The sequence below is a fragment of the Vanessa cardui genome, chromosome 7 (assembly GCF_905220365.1).
Source record: "Vanessa cardui chromosome 7, ilVanCard2.1, whole genome shotgun sequence".
In the NCBI taxonomy this organism is placed as follows: domain Eukaryota; kingdom Metazoa; phylum Arthropoda; class Insecta; order Lepidoptera; family Nymphalidae; genus Vanessa; species Vanessa cardui.
In genome coordinates, this window is record NC_061129.1 from 13,222,088 (window position 1) to 13,235,064 (window position 12,977).

Here is a 12,977-nt window from a genome sequence, read left to right on the forward strand (position 1 = left end):
AGATACCGTTTGTTTCCATTCGAACAAGTTTTGTGAAACAAAGGAGTATTAATGCATGTATTACGAGTATCGAATTGTAGCACGTCCGGCTTTCAGACCGGCTTTACTGGTACAAATCATAATCAAAACTCGATATGCAGGTCATTCGCAAACAGTGCTGTACGTTTTGCGCTGTCCCGGTGAAATTTCCGCTAAAATCCAATAAACGGCTACGTCCGACGCGTTGTGCACAGATTTTGTCTTGTTTTGTAAATGCTACGCTGTTTTTTTTAAAAACGTCGATCCAACGTTATAGGTTTGTATCGGCCGAATTTGACGCCGGCGGTTGGTCAATTTTAAATATATATTTTTTGCAAGCGTCTCTATCACTATTGCGTGACCTTATACCAAGATAATGTCACTATAATTTTATTACATTTGCCTTTATCACTAGCGCAAAAAGAAACAATAAGATATATCTTAAAACAACATATTGCGTACATTTTAATTATCCATTAAAGTTATAGCAGTGTCATAATAATAATTAATTGGATTCATCTGGGATTAAACTACTTTTCACTGCATATTCTGATATATTATTATAAGTAATGATTGATTATTTATTTGACATTGTAAACGATAAAAGAAATATAGATAATAAATATCAAGGTCAAATTATTTTAGTTTTTTTTATGCTTATTAACATAGAAACAGTAGCAGAAAGCAATCATGTTTTTATAGGGTACACCACAAAAAAGGCGTAAAAATAAAGTCGGTCGGTGTTTATAGCGTACCGTGAAATACCACGGGGTGTGATAGCTATGCAAATCACATAATTGTGGCAACGGAGCTTAGCGGGTGAAAAAACTTAGCCAAGTGTGTTCGGCGCATAGCGAATGAAAAAAACTCGGTCGAATGTGGAAAGGAGCTGGGGATCCCGGATAAGTAAAATTTAGCCCCATAATATTAACGTAGATAGGAAAATTTACAAGCGGAATTTATAATGAATGAGCTATAATTGGTCGTTGGTTAATAACGACGCAAGGACTTAATTTTTAATTATACACCAAATATGATTTGACGGCGTAGCGTTTGAGAACATAATGTATTTAAACGCGTATTGATTGTATTTGAGTTACAGATTTGTATCATTGACAAGAATATGAGATTTTCAGGAAATAAACTAAAAAATGTGTTTCTGAGAAAATACTGTTTTCTATATTATTTACAATTCTTATGAAATTCATTTAGATAAATAAACAGCTATTACCCACTAGCAAATTACGTAGAACTATGAGTAAAATGTAATGGAATGTTAGAAGTCAATATTTATTCAATTTATTTTATTAACTAGAAATGTAACGTAGGAAACAAATTCAATTTTTAAAGTCATACATCCATTGATCGATATGAAAAATAAAAACCGAGCGAGCGGAGCGTACAACCACAGTTTCACGCGCTATTACAGGCGGTACGTTTTGCGAATATTTGCATCAGCTTGCATCGCTGCAGAGCGTCCACATTCGGATGGTATTTATTGTGTTTATAGTGGTCACAAAGACGGAGGCCAAGTTAGGCTGGCCGATGGGAATGGCGGATTTCCGCGCTTCATTTGGCGGCGACAAACGCTCGCGAAATGAGTGGCATTATGCAGATTTTGTACCTCAGCGTGCATGCAACTGTGCGGCAACTCCGCGCCGTTTAATCGGAACTGTTAATTGTCCGCGTGATTTGTCGACGTAAATAGACAAATGGTGTGTGCGAATGCGGTTGTAATCATGGTATAAGCCGGTATAGCTACCATATATCCTGGGATAGATTGCTAAAAGCAATAAGGCTCTATTGCACACCTTGACTTTTTGGTTATAGTTTGTGTTCAAATGAAATTTCTCTTCTTTCTGGTGCGTCAAATCGTGAGGACTTTTAGGATCGCGTATGTTATGATTGTTATGTGTAGTGCGCCTATCCTCTATGGAATATACACTAATGGATGAAAGATTGAAAAAACATTGCAAAACGTAAATTAATAATGGAATTTAAGTGAATAAAATAATTTAATTTCAATTAAAATAATTTAATTTCAATTAGTAAATGAACAATTAACTTACCATAATAGTGTTGAATGTGACGTAAGCCGCGGACCGGCTCCCGGAGCGGTGAGGCGCCATCTGTAAAAGCATAAAGTAACATTAATGAGTGCACTTGTACTGGATAATTTCAATTACACAAATTATAGCCTTCGTGTTTGAATTGTCAATGCCTGCCTGCCATGTGTGTAATTTGCTCGCAGCAACTTTAAAAGGATGTCTAATAAAAAATGTAGATATCCCATTATTCCTGTTACTCGGACATTGTCCTGGCTTTGCTTTTCGATTTAAATATTTATCATTGTTTAGTTGGCTACTATATATACATGTACTATGCTCTTCCTAAACACTATAGAAAATAAAATTTGTTTTAGATAACTGAGTTAAATAAATATTGACCAGTGCATATCTTTAATAAGTTTCGAAATGTTATATCCTAACTAAATTATTGTAAGTCGCATAAAAAGTGATTTTTTTTTATTACATTGAGTATTATTACCTGCTATTATTACAAATGCCAACGTCTAATCATCTTCATCATCGTCAAATGCTAACACTCTCAGACTCCTCTCAGACTCACAGACAAACCACTGAAAAACGAGAACCTCAAAGAACTTCACTTTTATACCCGACTGTTGTCAACCAATCTCTAAAAAACCAAAGAAGCCGGGCGAAAACTAGTACCTAGTATGTACATATATGAAATCAAATTCGATTGAGGTACTTCATATCACAATTAAATACGTTTAGCTAATAACATACTATGCACTTGAATTGTGCCAGATATGTATATATTTTTGTTACATTTTGCTGTTTCTCGGAAGAAATGATTAAAGTTCATTTTACAGACAGACACCGTTTCGCTTGTATCAGCTGGCACGTGTAGTTTTCCTAGCGAAGAGGCGATTATGCCGTTACTACGAGGGAACGTTTATAATAATTTCATTACCTCGACAGTTCCTAATAACCGGGCACTGAGCAAACCAGGGAGCATTAGACATTATCATCACTTTCAAGCAAAACTTGCCGTTAGATTCATATGCTTACGGTTTAAAGTCGCTTCAAGCGAGGATATTATGAAATCATTTGTTAACTTTTCTTTGTTTTAATTCCTTTCCATTTTCTAAGGCTTAGAAGTATTCGTTTGTGCATATTGCGGTTGTTTGTACTTTTCAATTCATATTTTTCTAACTAAACGGTTCATGAAATCTCAAAGGATATATTAAAAGCTATCTCCGTACATCTCGAGCGTTTAGTAATAAATTAATTGAATAAGGACATCTTCTTTAAATTCAGGACAGCATTTAGAGTTAAAAACAAGTTACTTAAAGTCGAAAACGTTTGAATGCTATTGTATAGTGCAAAGTGACGCTGTTGAATTTCACCAAACAACTTTCAGTCAGAAAGTTTTAGTAGTCGGTTTGTTTGCGGCCGGCCGGCGACCAAACGCGGTCGTAACGACGCAAAATTTCCCCCAAAAGTAATTTGCGATGTCACAACGCTCTGGTATTCCTAACAGACGGTATTTACAAATGCGAAACAAAAAGCTGGTAATGACGATGCTAGTTTCGCTAAAAACTCCACGCTTTTGCCTTTACTGGAGCGAAAATTTTGTAAAGCGAAAATTCGAGAAATGTCGCCAATTTCTTGAAACAATGATGGGTTCATTGTAAAAAAAAATATATTTTCCTCGAGTCACTGCGACATTTGTCAAGTTGTTGTAAACAAATGCCGAGTGAATACTGGATCAATTTTCCTTTGTGAGCGAGATAAACCAGCAGTTAGAACACACGAATCGTTTTCGCAGATTGCGGTGAGCCCAGGCAAACACTACTTGCCGTGTGTAATCGTTAGTCTCGTACTTGGGGGAGAAGGAAAAATCGCGAACAAACCTACATGTATCAAAAAAGTGTGCCACTTTCGATCAGCGTGGTGAAATAACCTCAGTAAATCTACTTTTAAGAGAAGAGAAGGTCTCAGCCCAGAAGCGGGATATTAATGACTGAGGATTATAACGAAAGAGAAAATTGATATGAAAAATATGAATATCTAATTACTACAATATTTCAATCTAAGAAGTTTAATTGAAATCCCTTGTAATATTTTGATCTAGAAGACATCGATTTTTTTCTTTATTATAGGTACGACCTTTCAGTAGCTTTCAAGGAATACTCGATTTAATGTTTCTATTAATATTACACACACGTACATAGCGTCTAAAAGGGTTTGCCTTGGCCGTATGTGAGCCAGGTCGACAGGACAAAGATTTCGCCCCGGGCCAGGCCCCGGACGCTGTGTCAATACGATATATTATGTCCGTTTGTCTGGCGAAACTGTAGTTTCAATTAATGCTTCACGTTCGGCACCAGTTGTATTGAGTAAGTACTAAAAGCGCAGAAACAATATATTTGTGTTTGTATAAGATATCTTTGTGATACTTATTGTTTCAAAATAATTTAACGATTCAAACCAAACAAATATCCATCATACTCATAATCTTCTTTTTTCACGCTGTAATCGGGGAAAAATAATGGGTAGCAATGAAATTTCCTGAATGTTAAAACAGCGCAAAACTCATTATTTTTTTAAGAACGCTAATTGCACTGCTCTCGTTACAGACGGCACATTTTTTAAAACAACCTCGCGACAGAAATTTACTCCGTAATGACCTTTATTTATAAATTTCCAACTTCCCTGTGAATATTAATACTGCGAAAACGCAGCTGAAGAATTCGAATTTAAATTAAAAAGAAATGTCTAAATAATAATTATGGTTCAATAAGTATAAAGCTGAGGTAGCTCAGTGGTTGTAACGTGTTCATCTTAACTGATAATTGCACGTTCAAACCCTGGTTAGCTACATTGAATTATCATTTGGTTAATTTGTGTTGATAGTAAGGAAACCTGTATGTACTTAATTTCAATGAAATTCTGATAGATGGCCACCGATACGAATTCGAGCAGCGTGGTGGAATAAACTCCAAAGTTTCTCCACAAAAGAGAAAGGAGGCCTTAGCCCAGCAGTGGGACATTTACAGGCCGATACTTCAAGTTAACCGACTAGGCCGACGTAATATTTAGACATTTAGAATATACGTATAATTTACAAAAACCCTTTTAGAAATTTTATGCTACAGGTTGAATAAAATTGTTTCATATAATTTTTTTGATCTGTAGAGTACGAAAACGTAAACCTTTTTACGGTTATAAGCGGAGCCGGTAAGCCTAATACGCTAAAAACTCCCTGGGTTACGTCGGCGTCATATAAAATAAGTTCTGGGCTGCCCTGAGGGCAGCCCGAATCAACGGAGTTTTTTATGGTCTTACTTATAGGTAATGATATAAACTATAACGAATGGATATCCGAAATATTACCTTTCTTACGTTATTTATTTCGAAATTGACTATATGACTGTATTTTTTGTTAATAAATAAATATAAATATTGGAAAACACCGCATACATTACTGTGATCCCAATGTAAGTAGCTAAAGCTCTTGTGTTATGGAAAATCGGACGACGGTAACACAAACACCCAGACCCAAGACAATTAAACCTATTTAACTTTTTCAACATCGACTCTACCGGGAATCGAACCCGGGAGTGTCGTACCCATGAAAACCGGTGTGCACAAATCGACCACGGAGGTCGTCAAAAGTTTGAAATGCGTTCCATAGAAAAAATAAAGAAGTAAATAGCCATGAATGCAAAATATTATAGTGTTGCAAATAACCGCTATCTGCGTATATTCTAGTTAGTTTCGTGTTCACGCTAAAGCGATCTTAATTCCGATGCGAAAACGAACCAAATTTTTCTCATCTCAGCGTCAAGGAAATAGAGGAAATTGTTTCGCTATATCAGACACCTATCTCATGGCTACACGTGAAACTTATCGTCGAAATAACCTATTATATCCTTGAAACAAAGCAGAAATATTTGCACGTAATCACGGAATCACGTGACGTATCAACATTGTTCTTACTTTATCGCCATTCGCGTTTTCGTTGCGAGTATACCGCAAATTAACCCCGAATCCCCGGTTGGATGTGATCCCTAATTTTCAGATACATTGCTGGGAATAAATAGGGGCTTAGGGGCGGCGTGCGCGTAAATAACCTTGCGTCACGCCGCCGCTGGAAGTACTAGGGCACGGATAAGAAGCCTAGTGAGATTGCCCCTAGCGACGCTCCTGAGCTGATGCGAATTATAAGCGCAAGCGATAACAATATATTTTAGGATTAAGCTTTTCGTTTAATATTCTCAAAATAATACATAAACATTTTTTTCTTATCAGAATCTCAATAAAACTGCACTATTTCCTGCAAACATGTACCAACCTACATCTTATCCCATGAGAATAACAACCGCGTACTGTTACTGTATGACTTAGTGAGCTACTTTGTTCGAAACAAAGGGCTTTTAGCGTTAAAACTTTGTGCGTGCGCGCAGATTGTCCATTGTCTGCCAAGTTTATGCCCAAGGGTGTAAGTTAACCCTAACTTTAGCGAAAAACTCATAACAAAGTTACACTGCTTGTTTTACTATTTCAAAGGGTAATTACATTATGACAAGGCAGAGTTTTATACATTGTATGTTCGTCAAATACAGTCTTGCGTTTATAAGGAGATGTAATTAGTGTTCTTAAGCTTATGCGAAATTAATTTGAAGAAGCTTTGTACGTTTCTGTTTAAGTCATCTTGTAATAAATAAATTAATATCACAAAATAGACGTAATAGAAACATTAATGCTGATACTTAAGTAGATTAAATGCGAATGTTTTCTTTTGTTGGAAACGCTGTCATCTTTTAGCTGCCTGGATCTTATAAAATTGTTAATAGTTTTCTGTGACAGTGCAAGCTGATATTTCTCTTGAGCATTATTTAATAGATTCGTAAAAAATATTGGTTTGCAAGTGGGTAATTAGGGATTTCATGATCGATTTCAGCGTAGTTTTGTGATGGATAGATCTCCAGCTGGAGACGAGACGGAGGAGACGAAACATTGGTCAGAACATTAACGAGTATTTAATTTGTAAACTTTTTAGAATAATGTTGCACTACTTATTTATCTAAATAAAATATCAAATTTTTATAAAATTTGTACGAAAGTAACATAGATTCTATCGCAAAATTCGTTGGAAGAAAATTCTATAAGGAGCTTATCCGATAAGAAATTGTGAGGCGTGTGTAGGTACGTCTATGTCCTCGGTAAAATGTCATTATAGCTCGGATGAAAATAATAATGTTTACATCATTCTGACACTGTCAATTACTTTTAATAACTACATTATTATCTTATTATAATTCAAGGAGTTTTTGTATCAAATCAATTATTTTATAACTTAGTTTTCTAAGTATGATATTTCTATATGAACAATAAAGTGTTTAGTTGTCGACGGTTGACAAGAACGATTTCACAGGTGAGATTCGACTCGAATATACATAATCTAAATTAGACCGTTGGGCATTCGTTTTAGCAACAACATAATGTTAACTCCAATTAAATTAATACGCTTGTAGTCGTAGACGAAAAGAAATTAACATAAAGCTATTGGGGATTTTTAGTGACTTCTTATTCCCAAAGGGTCCCTTGATTTCGACAGGAAAACGTACAAATGAATACTTTGAAACGTTTAAAATTTGGCAACTTTTAATTGTGTTTAATCCCCTTTTCGAACTTAATTGTTTCGCGTCGATTTTCGCTCGAATTTCTCAAAGAAAACTTGCTTGAGACAGTTGGAATGATAGTTCCCGTCGAGTTGTTCGGAGGGTCAATTGCTCACCAAAAAAGGTACGGTTAGTATGCATTTGAGTGGCAAGACAAGACGAAAAAACAAACATCTATTGTGTTGTCTTGTTTTCCTCAATGCATATCACATGCATTTGCTTATTTTTTCGTAAGTTCACACGTATATTCTATGACATTTTTTCCTAAAGATTGGATTTGATTGAATTTAAACGACGGTAGACCAAAAAAAATGCAATTCTTTATTTTTTTTTATTTTTCACAATCATTGTTTTTCTTGTTAACTGAAAACATGTTTTCATACATATTTTCTTTTTCACGACCTATTTACATTTTCCACGTATCCCTATTCGGAGGGTCTTAAGTGATTACCAAGTGTTAGGGCGACATCCCCTGCGCCTTGTTAAAAACAAGTCGACTTGCATTTTGATCACACATAATAATAATAATACAATTTTCTTATCTTTTACACATTTAATAAAATCGGAACAAGATTTTTGTTTCTGTAATATTATAATATATTTTCGAAAAACATTATTTGTCTGTATTTGCATACTCTGTCAATTGAAAAAATTCATCGTATTAAATTTAAAAGACATCCATGGTTATATATTATATATGACTATTAGGCTCAGGTCGAATATACAGGATACTTGTTCCCTGATAATACCTAAAATTAAGAGCCTGTTACTTCAACGACCACTCGAACAAAGACGCGGGCTCAGCAGTTAACATACTCGTAGTTCCTGCGTAGCTGGTATTTATTTACTTTTTTTTTTATAAGTTACCATGAGTACTTTTTAAATATGCAATAGTGAAAGAAATTTCAGACTGAAAGTATTGAACACCATAAAATTGAAATATCTGTATTTTAGATTTTTATTTATATTTTTTACACTGGATCGTGAACTAGATAAATTTGTTGAAAAAAACGATGGACACAAAAATACTTTTATCACCATACATTTGAGTGAGCGACAACGAGCTATAATATTATAACTTTATATTTAATCTAGAGTTCAATTTATGATAAAAAAAATAATAACATTAGGTAGTATTAGCATGGTATATTACTGAAATGATATAAAGAATTAGCGAATCACGTATCTACATCTAGATATACATGTAAGTGTGTTTATATAGATTATATTATATATTTTTTAAAGAGATTGAATTATTTTTTTTTCAATTATAATTTTAATATTTCCTTATATATATTACATATACAACGTTTGTCATATAAGTTAATTACGTGTTTGTATTGATCTGGGTAGTGTCACTACGTGAGGTGGTTGAACGAGTAATGCTTCAGCTGCGTCCCGCCGGGACGCTGAACGAATCCTGAGGCTTGGTCGCTTGGACACGCTTTCACATACATTATTACTAATATTATAAAGAGGTAAGTTCTGTTTACTTGTTTATCTAGATTGAAACTTCAACAAAGGTTACACAAGTTTACTATTATTATGTTCAGGCATGAGCAATGCTGCCAGAAAGAGATAAATCTATATTCAACAGAACCGCCATACAAAGTTTATTTGTGAGGCCATATATTTTATATTTTGTAAATTTTATAAAACTTGGCTAATTATGCAACGTAGCCGGAGATTAAATCGTTGGTTAATAATTGTAGCTGGCGATATTCTTTTAAATGGCCTCGATTGGCGAAGCTTTTAATGAGCCACGTGATGGTAAGGGTAAAGGTACCATTGCCTATAGACATTGACACCTTTAGAAATATTAACCATTTCTTACATAACCAGTGCGTCACCATCATTGGGTACTGAAATATTATGGTCTTGTGCATTTACTTACACTGGCTTACTTCAAATTGAAATTAGAGAACAAGAGTACAAAGTTGCTGCTGTACTCCGCAGCGGTAGAATATATGGTAGGTGGTAAATTGTTACCTACTGTTACTTACCACTTATCGGAAACTATATATTACATTTCATTGTTTTTGTTCAACTAAAATATACGTGTTCTTAATATATAAGTATATTCTAACCACAAACTAATATTGTATGTATTTTCTATCTTACTGTGGGGCAGCGTCCCCCGAGACGGTATGTGCGCTGTTAGGCGGTGATATACATTATTTACTAAAACACACTGTATCTATAGAGACTTGTAAGAAAAACAAGTGCAAGATTTGCTTAGCAAACATTCTGCTTTACCAACTACGATTTATTACGTGATCTGTTTAACGAATATCGCGTAAAGCGCTTTAAGCAGATAACATTAACATTGTATTATTTACTAAAATAAAACATAAAATGTATTTGAAACTTGATTGATGAAGATTCTGATGAAACGTTCGCGATGGAAGCGATTGTCATGGACTGCAGAATAAAAAAAAGTACGTACTTTGTTATTTCAATTTACTTGAAGATGTGTGACCAGATGCGGGGTTAATAGAATAAGTCGGTTTTTAGGGTTTCCCTCAGGGAGCCCTTTTAGAATCATTCTCCTGCCTGCAGTCTGTCAGGACCTATTTTCTTGAGACATGTTGTATGAAAATTGTTATAATCTTGTACTGAATAACGATTTTATATGTTGTGATTACATGTTATGTTTGTATACTCAAGTAAAGTTATCATTACATAGCATAAAACAAAGTCGATTTATCTGTCCCAATAAAACTACGCAACGGATTTTGATTTTTTATAATATAGTGATTCGAGAGGAAGGTTTTTGAATATTATTATTATATTATTGACAATTTAGTACAGAGACTGTGATAATTTTAGTATGTAATGTGATGTCGTAAATAAACAAATTCTGTAGTATATTTAGTATCAATGCACCCGTGCAAAGCCGGGGCGAGTGGCTAGTATTTACTAAAAAAATATAAGTTCGAAAGGCTTTTTGAAAGAATACATATAATTTTATTCTCTGTAAAAGAACTTATTACCCGACTGAAACATGTAGGTCAAATGATATACGGAGCGGGTTAAGTGGCCTGATGGCGTCCTTTCATTGCAAATTGCCGTGTAAGGCTAATCATCCACTGGATTTGTGGAACTATATAGTACATCCTAATGATATGTGACACTTTAAGTAATAATCTTGTTGAGTTACAAAAAGAGAAAGTCAAAGCATAAATGCTAGAAGATTTTTGAGCAACATTGTCGGCGTAGTTTTGTACTATAGAATACCTAGTTACTGAATATAAATAAAAAAATGGTCACTTAACCGCCCTTGATAAAAAAGTTACATAAAAGTAAAAAATGTAAAGTAACAGCCTGTAATTTTCCCACTGCTGGGATAAGGCCTCCTCTTCCATTAAGGAGAGGGTCTGGAACATATTCCACCACGCTGTTCCAATGCTGGTTGGTGGAATGCACATGTGGCAGAATTTCGATGACATTAGACACATGCAGGTTTCCTCACGATGTTTTCCTTCACCGCTGAGCACGAGATGAAGTATAAACACAAATTAAGCACATATATATAGTAGTGCTTGCCTGGGTTTGAACCAATCATCGGTTAAGATGCACGCGTTCTAACCATTGGGCCATCTCAGCTCGTATACATACTTAGTATAAATTTTGTTACTAAGTTAAACAGTCAGACTTTATTTAAATCGTGCTAATATAAATAGTATATACTAAAAATCTCCTCGGACACGCTACGTCATCTGATGTAGTTTTACATATAATAATGCCGTTGTTTTCTCAGAGAGTAATATATTTAAAAAGTTTAATCCTTTATAAGTATATATTGGTTCTAATTAAATTTGATATTTGCATTATTTCATCAATATACTGAATTGTTGGTTTCTGGCACTATCGCTTTGCTCCGCCGAGCAAGTTAATCTATCCCAATGATTATCAGAACATGATTGAAACATTGAATGTATTATATTATATTAGCACTTAACTTTCGATGGTGATCAGTGTTTAAATGACAATCGCTTCATACGTAATGTATGAGGTCGAAGAGATTTCATTGGTCTATTTTTTATATGTATTTTAAATTTTTAAAGTATTATTGGATGTGTATCAAATGCATGAACGAGACGACTATACGTTTCATTGTTCTATTGTAGGATAGACTAATTCACGCTTAGAGCATACACCGTATCTGTTTACTTATTCACTAAATTATAATGGCTTCCTTCTTAGCCGGTAAAGCCTCGTGTATACATGCCTACAATAAAGCAGGAGTTCTTAAAGAATATTAAAGTAACGTTTAATTTATGGCATCAATTTAATGAATACATTAACTGTTATACCTACAATATATGACTTATATGTAACTCAAAACAAATGTTAAATTGAGTATACATTTTAAAAACTTTAATATTGTGTTTAATAAGATTTTGTTATTGATACATGTATCGCATATGGTCGAAATTCTCTCATTTTTTTTAGTGATGAAATTTGGCTATACGATAGATAGCAAATGAACTATACCGTAGTAGAGTATGCCAAATGACGTATTACATGTTAAACTTCTTCCTCGAAAGACTTAAAACTAATATATGAATAAATAAAAATTTCGAACGTATTCAAAAGTGTTGGTAATAACATGTATGTAGTTTCGGAAAGAGTAAAACAAAATATCTCCCATTTGTTTATTGGAGGAATATTTTGAATAACCAATACACCGCAAACGGCACGGTAATTCATTCTCGATGCTAATGTTACAAGCGCCTAATTCTCCAAACCACAAATGGTAATACTCTTCAGTATTGACCAGTTACATCAGCCTAGGTGATTAGTATTAACTGTTCTAATGCCTGGGCTTTGTGAATAAAACCATTTCATTGGTTTGACTTTAGATTTAATCTTTTAAACGATTCAAATATTCAAATTATTCCGTGAATATTTTAATCGGTAAAGAGATATATACATCTATAGATATTGTGAACTGTGTAAATATATTTGAAATTGTGAAAATTTCATTTGTGTTTATGACCTAAAATTTGGATTGATGAAACTTATATCATTCATATAAAACCTATTCCTGATTTATTGAATAACATAGTTTGAAATATTTTTTAAAAGTTGTAAAAAAAGGTAAAGTTTCTATCTACAAGATACTGCCACTCGAAGACTTGAGGATAGGGTTTGAAAGTTGTGAGTTTTTGTAAGTTTTTTAAAATGTTATCCTATACGATCTTAAATTCTGAGTGCGCAGCAATGTGTGTCTGAATATGAA

At 34.1% G+C, this 12,977-nt stretch overlaps 1 protein-coding gene across 1 annotated transcript in view; it reads right to left on the bottom strand.

Moving 5' to 3' along the window:
* Positions 1 to 12,977, bottom strand: part of LOC124530892 (insulin-like growth factor-binding protein complex acid labile subunit) — a 240,818-nt gene that overhangs the window by 4,536 nt on the left and 223,305 nt on the right. Inside the window, exon 6 of the mRNA XM_047105253.1 lies at positions 2,088 to 2,147. Within this exon, the coding sequence (XP_046961209.1) occupies positions 2,088 to 2,147 (60 nt within the window). The remainder of the gene's footprint in view (positions 1 to 2,087; positions 2,148 to 12,977) is intronic.